Source organism: Melanostigma gelatinosum (genome assembly GCF_949748355.1).
Source record: "Melanostigma gelatinosum genome assembly, chromosome: 21".
NCBI lineage: Eukaryota > Metazoa > Chordata > Actinopteri > Perciformes > Zoarcidae > Melanostigma > Melanostigma gelatinosum.
This window is the reverse complement of record NC_136654.1, coordinates 16,647,810-16,662,798: the sequence shown is the minus strand read 5'-3', so window position 1 is coordinate 16,662,798 and position 14,989 is coordinate 16,647,810. Positions and strand designations below refer to the sequence as shown.

General features: G+C 42.5%; 1 protein-coding gene across 2 annotated transcripts; it reads right to left on the bottom strand.

Annotated features, from left to right (window-relative positions):
- Window positions 1-475: 475 nt before the first annotated feature.
- On the bottom strand, window positions 476-9,949 carry LOC306794645 (cytohesin-1-like). Of its 2 annotated transcripts, none has more exons than XM_079292778.1 (12): window positions 9,811-9,949; window positions 6,197-6,279; window positions 4,528-4,592; window positions 3,905-3,971; window positions 3,597-3,715; window positions 3,253-3,446; window positions 2,938-3,086; window positions 2,335-2,447; window positions 1,408-1,486; window positions 1,244-1,315; window positions 697-851; window positions 476-611 (listed from the first exon to the last, which is right to left on the bottom strand). In XM_079292778.1, exons 1-12 carry the CDS (start codon window positions 9,836-9,838, stop codon window positions 533-535), a joined length of 1,203 nt encoding a protein of 400 aa, XP_079148904.1. In that variant the 5' UTR covers window positions 9,839-9,949; the 3' UTR covers window positions 476-532. The 2 variants fall into 2 exon arrangements, with proteins under 2 accessions (XP_079148904.1, XP_079148905.1); XM_079292779.1 differs by lacking the exon at window positions 9,811-9,949 and adding an exon at window positions 8,090-8,198.
- Between the last annotated feature and the right edge of the window lie 5,040 nt (window positions 9,950-14,989).

Below are 14,989 nucleotides of genomic sequence, written 5' to 3'. Positions count from 1 at the left end.
AGTCCAGCGTTCAGGATGTTCAGTGTTTTCTGAATCACATGAATGTACGATGTGATTCATTCATCAGCTGTTCCCATCCTCCTCCTGTTGTAACGCATCTTTCAAAAAGGTGTAGAAAGGTTTTTTTTATCAAACATCAGCAGCGGCCTTTCTCTCACCTCGTGTTGGAGTTAATTCTGACTGGAAACGTCTCCTGTAGAGACTTTGTACCACAGCAGAGCAAACGGTCTGAATGACGTGGCTCTGAGGGGAATGGGACACAGCAGATTGTAGGAGGAGTGGGAGTGCTAACCAGAGGGAAGTAGAGTGTTCATAAAGGTCTCTCGGTGGTAAGTACACTTTAAACAAAAAGGGAAAAACCTGCTGAGGACGAGCAGTCGGTACTGAAGGTGCATCGGTTCAAAATGTGACAAAGGAAGAGCTTCTTTAAGAGCCGAATCCTCCGTCAGGTCCAAGCGTCACTGAGGAATCGGGTCCACTTCCACTCGGCTGCATTCAGTCAAAACCTTTCCCCGATTTATCCTCAGCGGCTCTACAGACCCTTCAGAGACGAGACCTTCTTCTTCCGAGCAGCCAGCATCTCGTAGAACGGGTCTTTGCTGATGGCGGCTCTGCAGGTGGTGGAGGAAGGAGGAGGGTTAGATAAGGAGACTTCACACCGATCACCTGTAGGAGAGGGTTTAAAAAGTGGCTCACTTGATGCTGTTGATCCACTCGTCCTTCTCCTCGGCGGTCGGGGCGGAGATTCTGTAAAAAGTGTGATTTCCCTCGACGACGCGGCCGTCTGCCTCCGTCTTGCAGGCTTTGATCACCCGATCTCTGTGATCCGAGATGAAGAGCTCGAAGCAGTTCTGTGAGGGAAGCACAACAAGCGTCAGGAGATTTACAGGAAACTCATTAAAATATTTATATTTAAACAATTGTTGGTGAAATGCTGCTTGGTTAACACTGGACATGTTTTAAAGAGGGAAACAAATAATTAAAGAACAAATGATATCCAACCACAATAGGTGCAAGATACATAGAGTATCGGCATTTAGTGGGGGATAGAGGCGACATATTAAAGACATCAACAATTTACTGCTTAATTTGAACTTTTTGTTTATAGTCGCACTATTTTTTGCATCTTTGCATTCAGTCTTATATTCATCAAGATCTGCCATTTCCATCCCTCTTTTCTCACATAAGAAAAATAAATTGTACAATTACATGTCAGAAAGAGAAGAGAGAATAAAGAGTTTACCGGTTTCTTGGAGTCATCGACTTCTCTGATATTCAGATTTTCCAGCGGAATAATTCCTCTGGGTTCTTTGTCCTTGAAAACAGCAGAGAGACACAATACATCCAAGTACTGACTTGAGGCAACATGCATTATTTATCGGATACCTCTGCTCTGTTATAACTTACAGTGGTGTATTCAAAGTAGTAGAGGCAGTTATCTGTGAGAATAAACCAGCGTCTCTTCCAGGTCTTCACCCGTCCACCTGAGGAGAGACTACGGGTGAGCTACGACTTCAGTAAGGACACCAGACTTACGTGGTCGAGCACAAAGATGGACGTCATTTGACGAATCTGAAGCACAAATCAGCAGGTTACATACAGACGGAGGCTGCTGAGCGCAGACGGAAGCGGAGGTTAAAACGTGGGTCAGGTGCCAGCAGATAGAGAAAGATGTGAAACTACTTCTGAACAGCACACAGCCCGGGAATGATCAAGTTGTGATGTGAGGGCGAGAGCACACACGGCCAGTGTGTGTGTGTGTGGGGGGGGGGGGGGGTTCAGAAGCAAAGCAGTGCATTAAAGCTCAGAGTTTAGGGGTACATACCTCCTGGAGTCACAACCCATGAAACACAAACAAACAAGAACAACGTCAACAAAATAATTGAACAAAACTTCAACACCAGTTTCTCCTCCTCATGTTGAAGGTGCTGTTACAAACATAGTCCACTAGAGGGCCGTCCAGCTCACAGTGACTGACACACCAGGACCAATGCTGGAGGAGTTAAAAATGAACTAAAACACAAATGAAACACTTGTTTTTGCTCCCATTCTGTTAACGGACATTAAATTCTCTCAAATTTTGGTCACAAATCTGGTTAAATCCGTGTGAGTGAGCGCGTGAGTCAGGTGGACGGGTTCTCTTGGCAAAGAAGCAGCGCTCACTCACACCGATTTAAACACATCCGTGTACAGTATTTCAGGAAAAAACACCATTTATGTGCATAGATGAAAATCTTCAATCTTTATATTCACCTCCTGAAACACAGGGGCGGTAATCAAGGTGTTGCCTTTATATTTCTGTTCAGCGACTGTCACACCACTTGGATGCACGCACCGAGTTTCAGCAGCCATCCCTCTCTGTCGGGGTTGAAGAAGGTGTGCGTGAGGTCATTCCCGTCGTCCTCGGGGATCTTAAAGGGTTCGTTCTTGATGCTGTCGTACAGGTTCTACACAGACAGAGTACATTTACTCAAGTACTTGTTCTTTCCTTGAGTATTTTTCATTTCATGTGCTACTTTGTACATCTACTCCACTAAATTTCAGGGGCAGATATTGTACTTTTCACTCCACTTCATGTATTATTTACAGCTTTACTTACTTTGCAATTTCAGATTATGAATACTAAATATAGTCAGTTACTAATGATGCTGTTTTGATGTGTTAAGTCTCTCAGCAGTACCAGTACCCGGCCTTCACACTTTTAGAACATTACGTTTATTTTAATGCTGATACTTTGGTGTTATTTAAATACAGTTCTTTAATAAAGATACTTTTTCATGCGACATTTGTCGTGTTAAATTGTTCTTTCAGACATTTTATTTACCAGAACTAGACTTAAAATCAGAGTGCGACATGAACAATTCCTCAAAGCAAATCAAACCGCTGTGTTTCTGCGGTAGAACTTTTGTGTGTGTAACGACAATAAGCGTATCTCACTCTGAGTAGCTCCTCCGGGAGGTCTCCCCCGTCGTTGATGCCTCTGTTCATCGCGGTGAACCTCTGAATGGAGGGTTTGTCCTTCACGTTGGGGTTGTGTAGACTGGTGTTCAACATGATCACAGCAAACGACAACACGTAACAGGTATCTGTAGAAGAAGACAGAGTGTGTGTGTGTGTGTGAGAGTGTGTGTGTGTGTACTCTTTCAGGGCTCGACCACTAAACCTTTAATAATTGTATGATTCTCAGAACTATTAGCTGATTTCAATCATTTCGATTGTTGACACGATAGACTCCCCCTCTTCTGAACACACCTGTGCTCTGAAACACTCCGGGGTTACAGCGACAGTACCGCAGGGCGAACGCCTCCATCATGCGGTCGATCTTCTGAGCCTCACCGGGCAGCCGGAAGCTCCACAGGAACTGCCTGAGAGCCTGAACCAGGTTCAGGTCCGAAAACTCGTGCAACACCAGGAAGGCGTGCAGAACCTCGATGTTGAAGTCATCTCTGCACGCACACACACACAGGAATGGGTCGTCTGGGTCCGTTATCATTAATCAGAAGACATTTTGAACACGTCTCCTCTGGACTCCGACGTATCAAAATGTCTGCTCTGAGAAATGACCAGTTGGAGAGAGCGGCATTAGTCTCGCTCACCTCTCCCCTAAGTAGTCGCCGATAGCGGTCTTATTGAGCCCTTCGCCCTTGTAGAGAAACTGGGCGATGTCGTCGCTGGTGTTTTTCAGCAGGGAGCTGTCAATCAAGAAGCGAATCCCCTGAAAATCAGAAACAACTCTGAACTGAACATCATTCACTAAAATGACAAACACACCGGATATTAACTTCTTCAGATCCGAATAACAAATAAAAACAATCCCCGACATTAACGGAAAAGAAAATAATGGTTAGTTGCAGCTCAACACTTATGTGTTACATGAAGAAGGAAGCGCCTCGTTTGTGCTCACCTTCTTGGGGTCCATGTTGAACTTCTTTCGGCCCATGGCCATCAGTTTGTTCCTCTGCATGCTTTTCCTGAAACCAATTAAAAAGAACAGAAACATAGTTCATGGCTTTATCAGGACAAACATTCAGTAGTTTCAGCTTCTCACATGTGAGGCTTTGTTGCTTTTCATCATAGCAAACTGAATATCTTTGAGTGAGGATGTTTATGCTCTACCTCAGGGGCACTTTTTCTAAAGCCCTCGTCAGCTGAAGAAGGGGAAGCTTTTAATACGGTTGAAAGCTTCCAGAATAGTTGGGTAAGTGGACCTTGTGTTTGGAATATTTCCAACTGAATATCTTTTGGTTCTGAACTGTCGGTCAGACAAAATAAGCAATTTGAAGACTTCACATTTGGCTCTGGGGAAAAGAGATTTTCCTATTTTCTAACATTTTACGGCGTTAAACTATCATGCTGCAAAGTTTTCGACAGAAGACTTAATAATGTAAACAATCCTTAGTTGCAGCCTTAAAACAGTGGACTGTGATACGAGTGTAAAGCAGATTTTTCTGTCTTTCCACTCAAACAAAGGCCGAGTGGACCACAGCTGCCCACACACAAAGAGAGAATGGTTGAGAGATACTTTACCTCTCTTCAGTCAGACCCAGGCTTTCAATCTCATTGGTCACGTCTGCTATCTCATCCTTCAGCCTCTGACAGCACAGACAGAGAGCGAGAGAGCGAGAGAGAGAGATGAATGAGACAGCAGACACAACGATACATGTGATGCGTGTGTGTGATGTTTCACATTAACCTCTGGAGGTACTTTTCTTTTGTCTGTTCCGGCTACACATCCAGACACTTCTTACAGAAGAGATAACCCAGAAAGACAGACATGATGCACTCTCTCACAGACCGCCCTCTGCAGCACCTGTTCTGGGGTCAGAGTGTTTCCGTCTCCCAGCTCCTCCTCTCCCCTGTGTCCCCTGGATTCCTACATGTGCGTTTCTATGGTTACAGCATCCTCCGTCTCCATTACTGGAATATTTCACGGCTCATTACCCCCCTAGGGCAACACAAGGCAGGGGCTTAGAGGAGAGAACGAGAGTCGACCTCTGTAATAAACTCCATCAATCTAGTTGCACAGTGTTGCTGCCCGAAGGCCGTGTGTGTGTGTGTGTTTTCGTCTTTGTGTGTGTTTTAGACGCTCACCTTGCTGACTGAAGACCAGTGATGAGGTTTTTATAGAATTTTACCGAATGTGAATCCTGTTCTAAATCCTTTATTGAATCTTTTTGTTTGGGAGGGAATGAAGACATCTGGTACTTAAAAATAAAACAGATGTTTATCTTATATCTTTATGTCCCTCACTGTGCAGCTGCATAAGTAAAAACACAGAGATAAAATACTAATTATACTCTGAATTAACTGCGCTAGTACTGACATGATCAGTAAACCAATTGATTAGATGAAACTCAGCCAGCAACAATTTAAATAAAAACGTTGTCTGTAAGTCGTGTATCAAGCAAACACGCATCATATTTTCTTGGCTATTAATTACTTATTAAAATAGTTCACGTTTGATTTTCCTGTATTGTCAAACTGTCTCAGCTGTAATGAAAATATATCGACAGATATTTATGATGATTCAATCAAACACTTGGAGAAGGAGACTTGGACAAAGGGTCACATGCTTATGAGATGCTGGCTGGGTGAAAGGTAATTATCGGTTCTTTCATTCAGCTAACTACAACTAGCTAATTCCCCCCTAATCTGGAAAAACACATTTGCCAGATAAAGAGCTGACACAGACAATCCCGCTAATTTATTTAAGGTTGAAAAGGGACTGAGGCAGCGGGTCAAACTGTCCCTCCAGGCAGAGCGCTGGAACACACACACACACACACACACACACACACACTGAACTATGCAACGGTCAGACAAAGAAATAAAAATGATTTACAACTTTTCAAGTACGCCTTAAAAAAATGTATTGAAACTTTTAACTGAGGTCGATAAGAGGCTTCAGACAAATCAGTCAGATCTCTTCCAAAATGGGTGTTTTTGGAACTAAATCCCCTGTTCCTGTCCTTTAATCCTTTAAAGAAAAGAGATCTTCAACAGTCCAGACAGCCGCAGGGTTTCACAGACGGGACAAAAACAAACTCTCCTTTCACGGCCGGCCTGTTGAGAAAGCATTTTGTCCAAGCGGTGCAGAAAACAGAAACACGGCCACGAACCTGGAACTCCAGATGAGGGTTGAACACACTGAATAAATAAATGAAAGGTGTAGAGGGAGTGGAGAGTGTGTTATTACTTGTATGTCCTGCAGCAGCTCTTGTTTTCTGCAGCGGATGCTTTCCAGCTCCTGTCTCTCCTCTGGACTGAGGTCATCGGGCACTGAGGAGAGACAGACAGGTAGCACTCAAATACAACCATCACACACACACAGACACACACACACACACACACGAGGCTAGATGTACTGTACACACACACCAGAATGTAGCCTGGTTCAGGCTGTTTAGCAAACATATACTAAACAGAAGAAGCATGGTTTGAAAAGGCTAAATTAGACTTGACATCTTACTGTACTTGTTAAGCTCAAATGCCCATGCCGCCTCATACACACCCTTAACTGTGCATGAACAAGTGTGTACTCTGATAGAGCAGAAGTTCCTGAGCATGAGATCTGCAGAGGAACGATAAGGTGAACGTGGCTCTGTTAGTCACCGACTGGTGGCTTTTCTGAAGAAGAAAAAAAGGAAAGAAGAAGATGACATTCCAGCAGTAAAAGAGGGAATGCAGCACGTGGAGTTATTGGGCTGATCGGCGTATTGCATGTTTCACACATCACACCTCTGCCCTGTCAACTTTAACTGATGTTCTGAATTTACGGAGTAACAAGGAGCCGCAGAGGACATGTCGAGTTATTGGCCTTCAATGTCTAACCATTAAAAACATAACTGCAAGAAACTTTAATATGTTTTTTACAACTTCACAAACAGAAGTCTGTTTAATGACAGGGACATTTGAGGCACTTAATTATCGCATTTTGGAACTTTAAGATGCACGTTGGACAAAATAAATCCTGACTCAAGGTCAACTTATTAGGTTTCTACAGAGCTTTCAACCACATGTCACAGTCTTCTTCAGCAGACGGAGTAGACAGGGTATTCTTGTGCTGGGCATCAATAAAGGCTTATCTTAGCTCATTTCTTGATTCATCAATTAATAATCATTTGGTCTATAAAATGTAATAAAATAGGCTAAGTTGACAAAATGTTTGTTTTTCCACCGAAGAAAACCCAAATGTTTATCCAAGGTTTAACTGATCATATAAACTGTTGCAGATAAATAACAATAAACGAGTAAATTAATCGACCACAAGTTTCAGTTGTACAGTACAAATGTAGAAATGATTCATATCGTTCAAACTCCATGTCAGGACAGACACCTCTCACTGTAAAGGCAAATTAAGTCGGCCTAAAGTCAGAGGTGGCGTGACAGGCGCCACAGGCTCGGATAGTGATAGTATTTACATACTGGACACACACAGACAGTGACGCACTCGCTCATCACGTACACATAACCCACAGCTCTCTTATTATAAACCGGAGGACGAGAATAACGCAGCATTGTGAGCGGAGAGAGGCAGTGAAACTGACATTCACACTCACTTCCTCTCTATGGCTTTGAATTTAGAGAGAGGAAATAAGACTAACGAAACTCTGTCGTGTCATTCATCCTCCTCTCAAGCAAGCAAACAAACACACACACACACACACACACTCCGACGTAAATAACAACATGTGTCTTCCACCAGCTGCTCTGCATAGTCTGGTCAGCGAGGTCAGCGAGTGTCCGTTTGTGTTGGCTAGTAATGGGACACCTTGAAGTAGCAATGCTGCTGACGACCAGCTGCTATGGACAACATATTCAGCACTAAAGCCAACTCTCTTTCCTTCTTCTTCCACTCTATTGTTTGTTAAATTATGCAACACATCACATCCTCTGAAGACACAATGACGTGAAAAACAACTCAAACCACACGTATGTTCCGTTTCTTGAGACTTTCTGAGGAAGACGTGACAACACACACGCACGCACGCACAAACTCATTCAGATTTCTTGAAAGTAGCTCTGATGCAGAAGTCATGATGACTCACTGAACACCTACACATTTGTGTCATAATCCTGAGGTTCTTACCAGAGAAAGCGTCTATCTGCTGCTGAGTAGCTTCACCACAGGTCTCAATGGTCCCAGTAGAAAAAGATTCACTATTCCCAGTACAAAACAGCCTGTGGACACTGTACACAGCCTGCAGTCCAATCTGGTATTTTCAAAAATAATCCAGTCCTGCCCGAGCCCTCCAATGATCACAATCCTGGTCCTCTAGTCCAGGCTCCCTGCTTCTTAATCCTCAGAGCCTCATTCCAGCAGAGGGGAAAGGAGGAGAGCAGGCCGGCAGCTAAATGAAGATGAGGACAAGTGTGTGTGTGAGGGGAAAACCCTTGAACTCCCATCTCTCTCTCCCCACCTCCCTCTGTCCATCTTGACTCCTCCTTCACTCAGTATCAAACCACAGGCTCCCCCACGTGGACACTGGTGTCCCAGAGAGAGAGAAGGTAGAGCGCCACAGAGGGTGCACACATCTGGACACCAGCAACAACCAAAATGCAAGAAATAACAAATCACTAAACAAGAGCTCTCTGTTCTGGTAGAATTAAATATGTCATTCTCTTCTGCTTGTCACATGTGGTTGCTCATAGAAAACATCACACAACACCAACAACAACAACAACATCTCCCTCATTTGTTGGTCTCATTATTTCATCCACAGGACTGCAGCTGACCCAGGACCCGAGGCAATGATCGGCCTCTTGCAGTTCACACGGCCAAAAATGTCCATTTCAATGTTCACAAGGCGATAATTGTGCTTTTCAACGTTCCCTGGCCCCGAGGATAACAAGCTCAACAAAGTGCCATAATCCCGTGGTTGTGGTAAACTCCTCTGGTGACTGATTTTGCATTCACACAGCCGTAAGGCTCCAAAGTTCAGTAAGGATGCAGAAACAAATCCAAGCAGACGGGGAGAACAAACTGTGCCTTGAAAAAAAAACATCCTTGTAAGTGACAGTTATGAAAACTTGAGCTGGTCTCTCAGGGTGGTAAAGTATCTGTCAGGTGAGGAAAAATCTAAATGGACTACCGGTATTATCATGCTTCAAAATAAGGTACCATTTACTTTTTTAAGTGGAAACCCGTGTAGAAAAGCTTCCTGTGCTGGTGGAAGTTCTGATATTTCCCCCTTGACGACAGCTACCTTACTGGAACAGTTTCTGGTATTGGAAGTCCATTTTTAAAGCTTTTTCATCTTAATTTAAATGACATTTGGTGATCTGTTTGGACAGGTTTCCCTCGCCATAAAGCACATCCTGTAAGAGTGGCTCAAGTTACCAGAAGGAAACACCAGTGTAGCTGTGAGGAAACTGATTTATAATCAAAGTTATGTTCCTTTTTACAGTCTCTCCACAAACCGCGAGTGTCCATCACTTTGGTCACAAGTTGTGGGCAAAACGAGCAGAGAAGAGCCTGTAGCCCAACTAATTTCCACCCGATAAATGGGTGCATTGATTGTATTTATAGACACATGAACTATATAAAGTGCTGCACAATAAGCACAACCCCCCATGAGCTCTGGCCTCAATCTAGAGTAATAATAATGGATCCCTTGTGCCAGTTTATGAAGAGCATTAACAGTCAGATGAGGAAACTAAATGGCAAAAACATATTAGTGTTAAACTAGCAGGTATATACACTTCAATTACACACAGCGTTAGATTAACGTTACGTCATTAGCTAACGTAAATTGGCTAAACTGGTTAGCTTGTAGGTTAGCTAGTTTAAATTAACTAAAGCCAACTCACCAACTCCGTCTTCCGACTTTAAAACCATATCTGTGATGTTGGTCGACGCTGGTGTGAAGAACAGCGCTAAATATTACACTTTACAGTAACTTTATAGCTCTAAATGTGTCTGTATTTCCCCAGTTATCGTTAGACTGGCAGTCAATGACAACTGTGGAGAGACAGCCGGTGTTGGGGCAGGGTGTCGTGGGCGGGGCTTCAACGGCAGCAGCCAATCAGAGAGCGGATAGACACAAACCGACATCTGTACACGTATTTATCCATCCATCCATCTGCCTGTCTATTTAAATGCGTTTGCATGCTTGAATCTGTGTTTGTCTATCTGTATATGGGTGTAGCCGCATGCTCACAACAGCAGATTGAATGTATCGTTGCCTGAGGATAAGTAATGCTCCACTTTAATCCAGTTGCATTACTCCACCCTGTTCTGTACAAAGTAGTGAAAGGAATTCATTAGAAGCAGGAAGAGGAAACACGACTCAACAAGTAACAAAGAAAACAACTTCCCACCTGCTGAAGAAGACAGACATATTTATATTAATGAGTGTGAAGAGGGAAGAATTTGATATCAGACGATCGGTGGCTTGTGTGTGAGGGAAAGAGGAAGGGAGAGCAGAGGATGTAGGGAAGGATAGAGGAAAGGATTGCAGCTGTGCGCTTGAATCAGAGCTTTATTCAGAGTTTGGACACACCAAAAACAGGATATGCTGAGGACGGGCGGGGAAGAAGAACTGCTGCATTTTAGTCTTTTAAAGGGTCAGCTCACCCAAATACAACAGACATGTTTTTTTATTTTGGTAAAAATAGTTGAACAGTTGACAGTGAGGTCTGTGGATTATCCAGAGTAACAGGGACGCTGTTCATGGAAAGATAATTTGAGATGGAGACACAAATCTCACAAAATTTGGACGAAGTTAAACCCAAACTGCAAGATGAGTGAGAAAATGATCCAACTCTTTAGTGATTATACATGTAAATCATGTTTTAGGGGAAATCCATAAGTTATGACACACTTGTTTATGTGTATGATTGTATGGGGGGAAAGGAAAATTAATACATAAAATATGGAAAAAATGAATAAAAAAAGACAAAATGAATGAAAGAATAAAAAGAGGAAAGTAGAGAAAGTAAGAGAGATGCTAAAATACAAGTATACTAATAATACTAATAAAATAACAGACACAAAGGAAGATATAATACAACTTGTTGAGTAAATCTGTTTCACAGTTGAAGGGTGTGTGTGTGAACTCATCACGGTTGCAGAGGTCTTGAGACGTAACACAGAAATAATTAAGCAGAAAAAAATCACAATAAAAATAGAAGGGAAAGTCCAGAGAGCTCATAAAAGATATACAGCGTGTGGAAACAACCTGTGTGGTCACCGGGGCTGCTTTCATTGAGTAAGAACGGCTTCTGAATGAACACATTGACACAGAGAGAAAGCACCTCCACAGAGGGAGACCAGTGGGCAGCCATGGAGATTATGTCACTCGAGCACCCACTGGAGAGCAGGATCCTGGACCAGAGGCTGTGCGTCATGTTCTCAAATCAAGCCCACCATCACACACACACACACACATGCACACACACACACATGCACACACACACACGCACACACTCACAGTTTGTCTGACTCGTGTGTAGATGAACACAGAAATGTCAGAAACACAGAATGGCTCACACACACACACACACACACACACACCTACACACACACACACACATACAGAGTGCTCTGTGTCTTGATAACCTAACAGAAAATCACCAAGGCAACTGAACACTGATAGCACTTAGTGCCAGTCTTGCTCTGCATGTTTTGTTTCTTATAGGCTTTCAAGAGTCCCTCAAAAGCAACGTCTAACCAGAAAAGACGTGATAATATCAATAAAGGACTTTAAAACTGAGAAAATGAAAGAAAATGATAAGATAATGCAATTTAGGGTTTACTTATCAAGGCACACAGTGCTCAGAGACAATAGGTAACATATTTCTATTTTTTAAGTGTATTAAAAACACTTACCTGTGGCTGCAGCAGGTGCCCCCGGTCGCACCGTAGGGCAGAGAAATGCCTGGAAGCTGGAGGCACACAGCTCACTCACAGTCCCCATCACGACCCGGTGTGTATTCAGGAGTTTGGGACAAAACAGCATTGGAGGCTAACGGTATCCCCTCAGCATCTCTGGGCTTCACTCCCCTCTTAAGTCGGCATCATACTAGACTAAAAGGCTCCGGCCTCAATCAGGCGTCTTTTAGCGTTTTCCCTCCCGACCGCCACCAGACTCTGACAGACTGTGAGAAAAAACACACTATCCTCTCTCACTCTCTCTCTCTCTCACTCTCTCTCTCTCTCTCTCTCTCTCTCTCTCTCTCTCTATCCTCCCTCCTCCCTCTTTCTCACACACTTGACCTCACTCCTGGATTCAGCCTCACACTCTCCACCCTTCCACTACTACTACACACACACACACACACACACACACACACACACACAGTCGTCTGCTCTATAACACATGTTATAATAGCCTACATTCTTAACATAAAAAGGACACATACTGTGTATAGATAACACACCTGCTGCGGTGTCCCTTTGAACAATTGTTGATGTATTCTTGGAAGTGGTGACAAATGCACACTATCCTGCTGTTTCACACCCCCACACACACACTTCAGAGCTCAGACTAGTTTGGTCAGAGCTGAGCAAACACACATAGATGCATAAACATAAACCTTATGTTGCATTTCGGTGCTGGAAGATATAACAGTTCCCTATCTTTAAATTAAAGTAGCAATATTACAGTGTACAAATACCCCTTTAACATATTATATATATATAAAATTCCCAAACAAATTATAACATGTTACTCTGTGTATAATAAAGTAACACAATAAAGGTATATGGCAGAAGTAACAGTACTGGTATATGAGATAAGAAAGGGCTGCAAAGGTCTAAAGTTGCCATTATTGTAGTGGAAGAAATACTTTTACTAAATTTTTACTTGCACTACATTTCCTATTGGCATCACTCCATTTATTTCTTCCACTCATTAAATCTATTTGAGTCTTTGATTATCTCATTTCTTCTCCTTTCTCTGTAGAGCTGACCTCTTTCTGTTGACCTCGCACTCCTGATAACCAGGAATATCTTCTCTGCTCAACTTTGATCATCATGGCTTTACAAGATTCACGACTCAGTGTTTGTTAAGTTTTATTAACTTTATTATGAAGTTTATTTTAGTCATTTATCTTTTATTTTACACACACGCACGCGCGCACGCGCACACACACACACACACACACACACACACACACACACACACACACACATAAATAGTAGGTGAGTAGAGGAGGTATGTAGTCCCAGTGTTATGGGATTTGCAGATAAAATAATCAGGAAAAGAGAGCGCTGGTCTGTTTCAACAGCACTTCAGCGATGCTCACAAATTGCGTACATATGGAGCTTTCTATAAATAGATGATATATGCAGTTGGGTTGCACTGCCTGCTGCTGCTCATCATTTAAATATTTAAACTAATGTACAACACAAAATGAAGACAGTAAAAGTACCAAAACCAATAAATAAAGGGCCGGCGTATTCTAAGCAAAGTCCTCCTGATGCAGAATAGTTCATCCATATGTTGGGTGATTGTTTATGGGTAGGATATATAAAATCCACATGCTGAAGGTGAAGAAAACATAATCAATCTCAATAAGAGTATAGAGTCTGTCTGTCTGTCTGTCTGCCTGTCTGTCTGTCTGTCTGCCTGTCTGTCTGTCTGTCTGTCTGTCTGTCTGTCTGGATGACGAAACCCTAAAAAACATCTTTCTCTGTCGCTGATTCTCCTGATGGGAAAAATTTTAATCAAACATGGTACCACCACTCTCCGAAATGCTCAATCTTATTTTCACGACCTCTCTCAGAACAGCTCTTCTCACTTAAATGCATGGCAACCACAACAAAAGCCCAGCATGTAAGAGGAGAAGAAGAAAGTGTAATAACCATCTTTCCTCCTCGTGGAAGGACATCATTTACCTTCTTCCTGCTCATTCAAGTAAAACGTAACTGAAATAAATCATTTAACATGACATTTAAGGCTATAATAATGATAGAAAATATGAGGAAAATGTTATAAAAAATAAAAGTGTGTACCCTCACTGGTTGCACTTTGATGGATCACAATAATCCTCAATCATTATTTTTTTAAGTGTTTTTTAATTTGACTAAACAATTCCAACTGAAATACAGTCGTTGCTGGACGACACAGGAAAAAAGGGACATTTCCCTGTGTTGACTGTGTTTAGACTGTGTTGTGAATTCTGAGCTATATTCAGTCTCTCTATCTCTCTACTAGTATTATGACGATATTAAACATAAATATTTCCATTTAATGAGGCTATTGTACTTAATATTAAAGCAAATTTCCTCCTAAAAAACAAAAACAACAACACAGCTCTAGTTTATCCCTCTAGTACGCTATAGGTCTATTGGCATACGTAAACTAAATATTTACTCAGCAAACTGAATAACCTAAAATATTACAACATATTGAAATAAATATAACATTAACAATAAACAGAGAGAAAAGGGGCAACAAGAAGAAATCAATCCCATCTACGGCCATGCTAACGGCTAGAGGCTGAACTCGGTCAATCCTCTAACACAGGGGTCTCAAACTCATGTTCACTCCGGGCCACATCAGCATCACGGTCGCCCTCAAAGGGCCAGTTGTAAATGTAAGACTGTGTAAATGTAACTACTCCTAACATATTGGTAAATAACTGTCTCTGCATTCTTTTTTTTGCTGGCGGATTCGCGGGCCACATAAAATGACGTGGCGGGCCGCATTCGGCCCGCGGGCCGGGACTTTGAGACCCCTGCTCTAACAGCTTTGGACATTTCACTCAAAACCACAAAAGTCAATGTCAGATTTAGTCGCTAGCTTTTGTGAAATTAGATAACGAGGGAAGATGTCTGCCATGAAGTCTGGTGAGACGATGAGGAGTTAAAAGACGAGGTCAAAAGAAAAGTACGGAAACTCTCAAAGAATGTTGAACATGATCTGAATTGTATCAAGTTCAAGGCAACAGATTAGCTCCAACTGCTGCCCACATGTCTCCGCCTTTCAGGGATTCAAATAGATTAAATCAAAAAGGCTTGTGTGGGGGTGCAGCTTCCATTCAC

Bases quoted from the DNA above. Each gene is read 5' to 3' on its own strand.
- LOC306794645 (XM_079292778.1), bottom strand. From the start codon at position 9,838: ATGGTTTTAAAGTCGGAAGACGGAGTTG. The intron at 3,972-4,527 runs GTAAAGTATCTC...AATTGGTTTCAG, and splicing joins CTGGGTCTGACTGAAGAGAG to GAAAAGCATGCAGAGGAACA. The intron at 1,487-2,334 runs TGCGTGCATCCA...TAGTCTCTCCTC, and splicing joins GGATGGCTGCTGAAACTCGG to AGGTGGACGGGTGAAGACCT.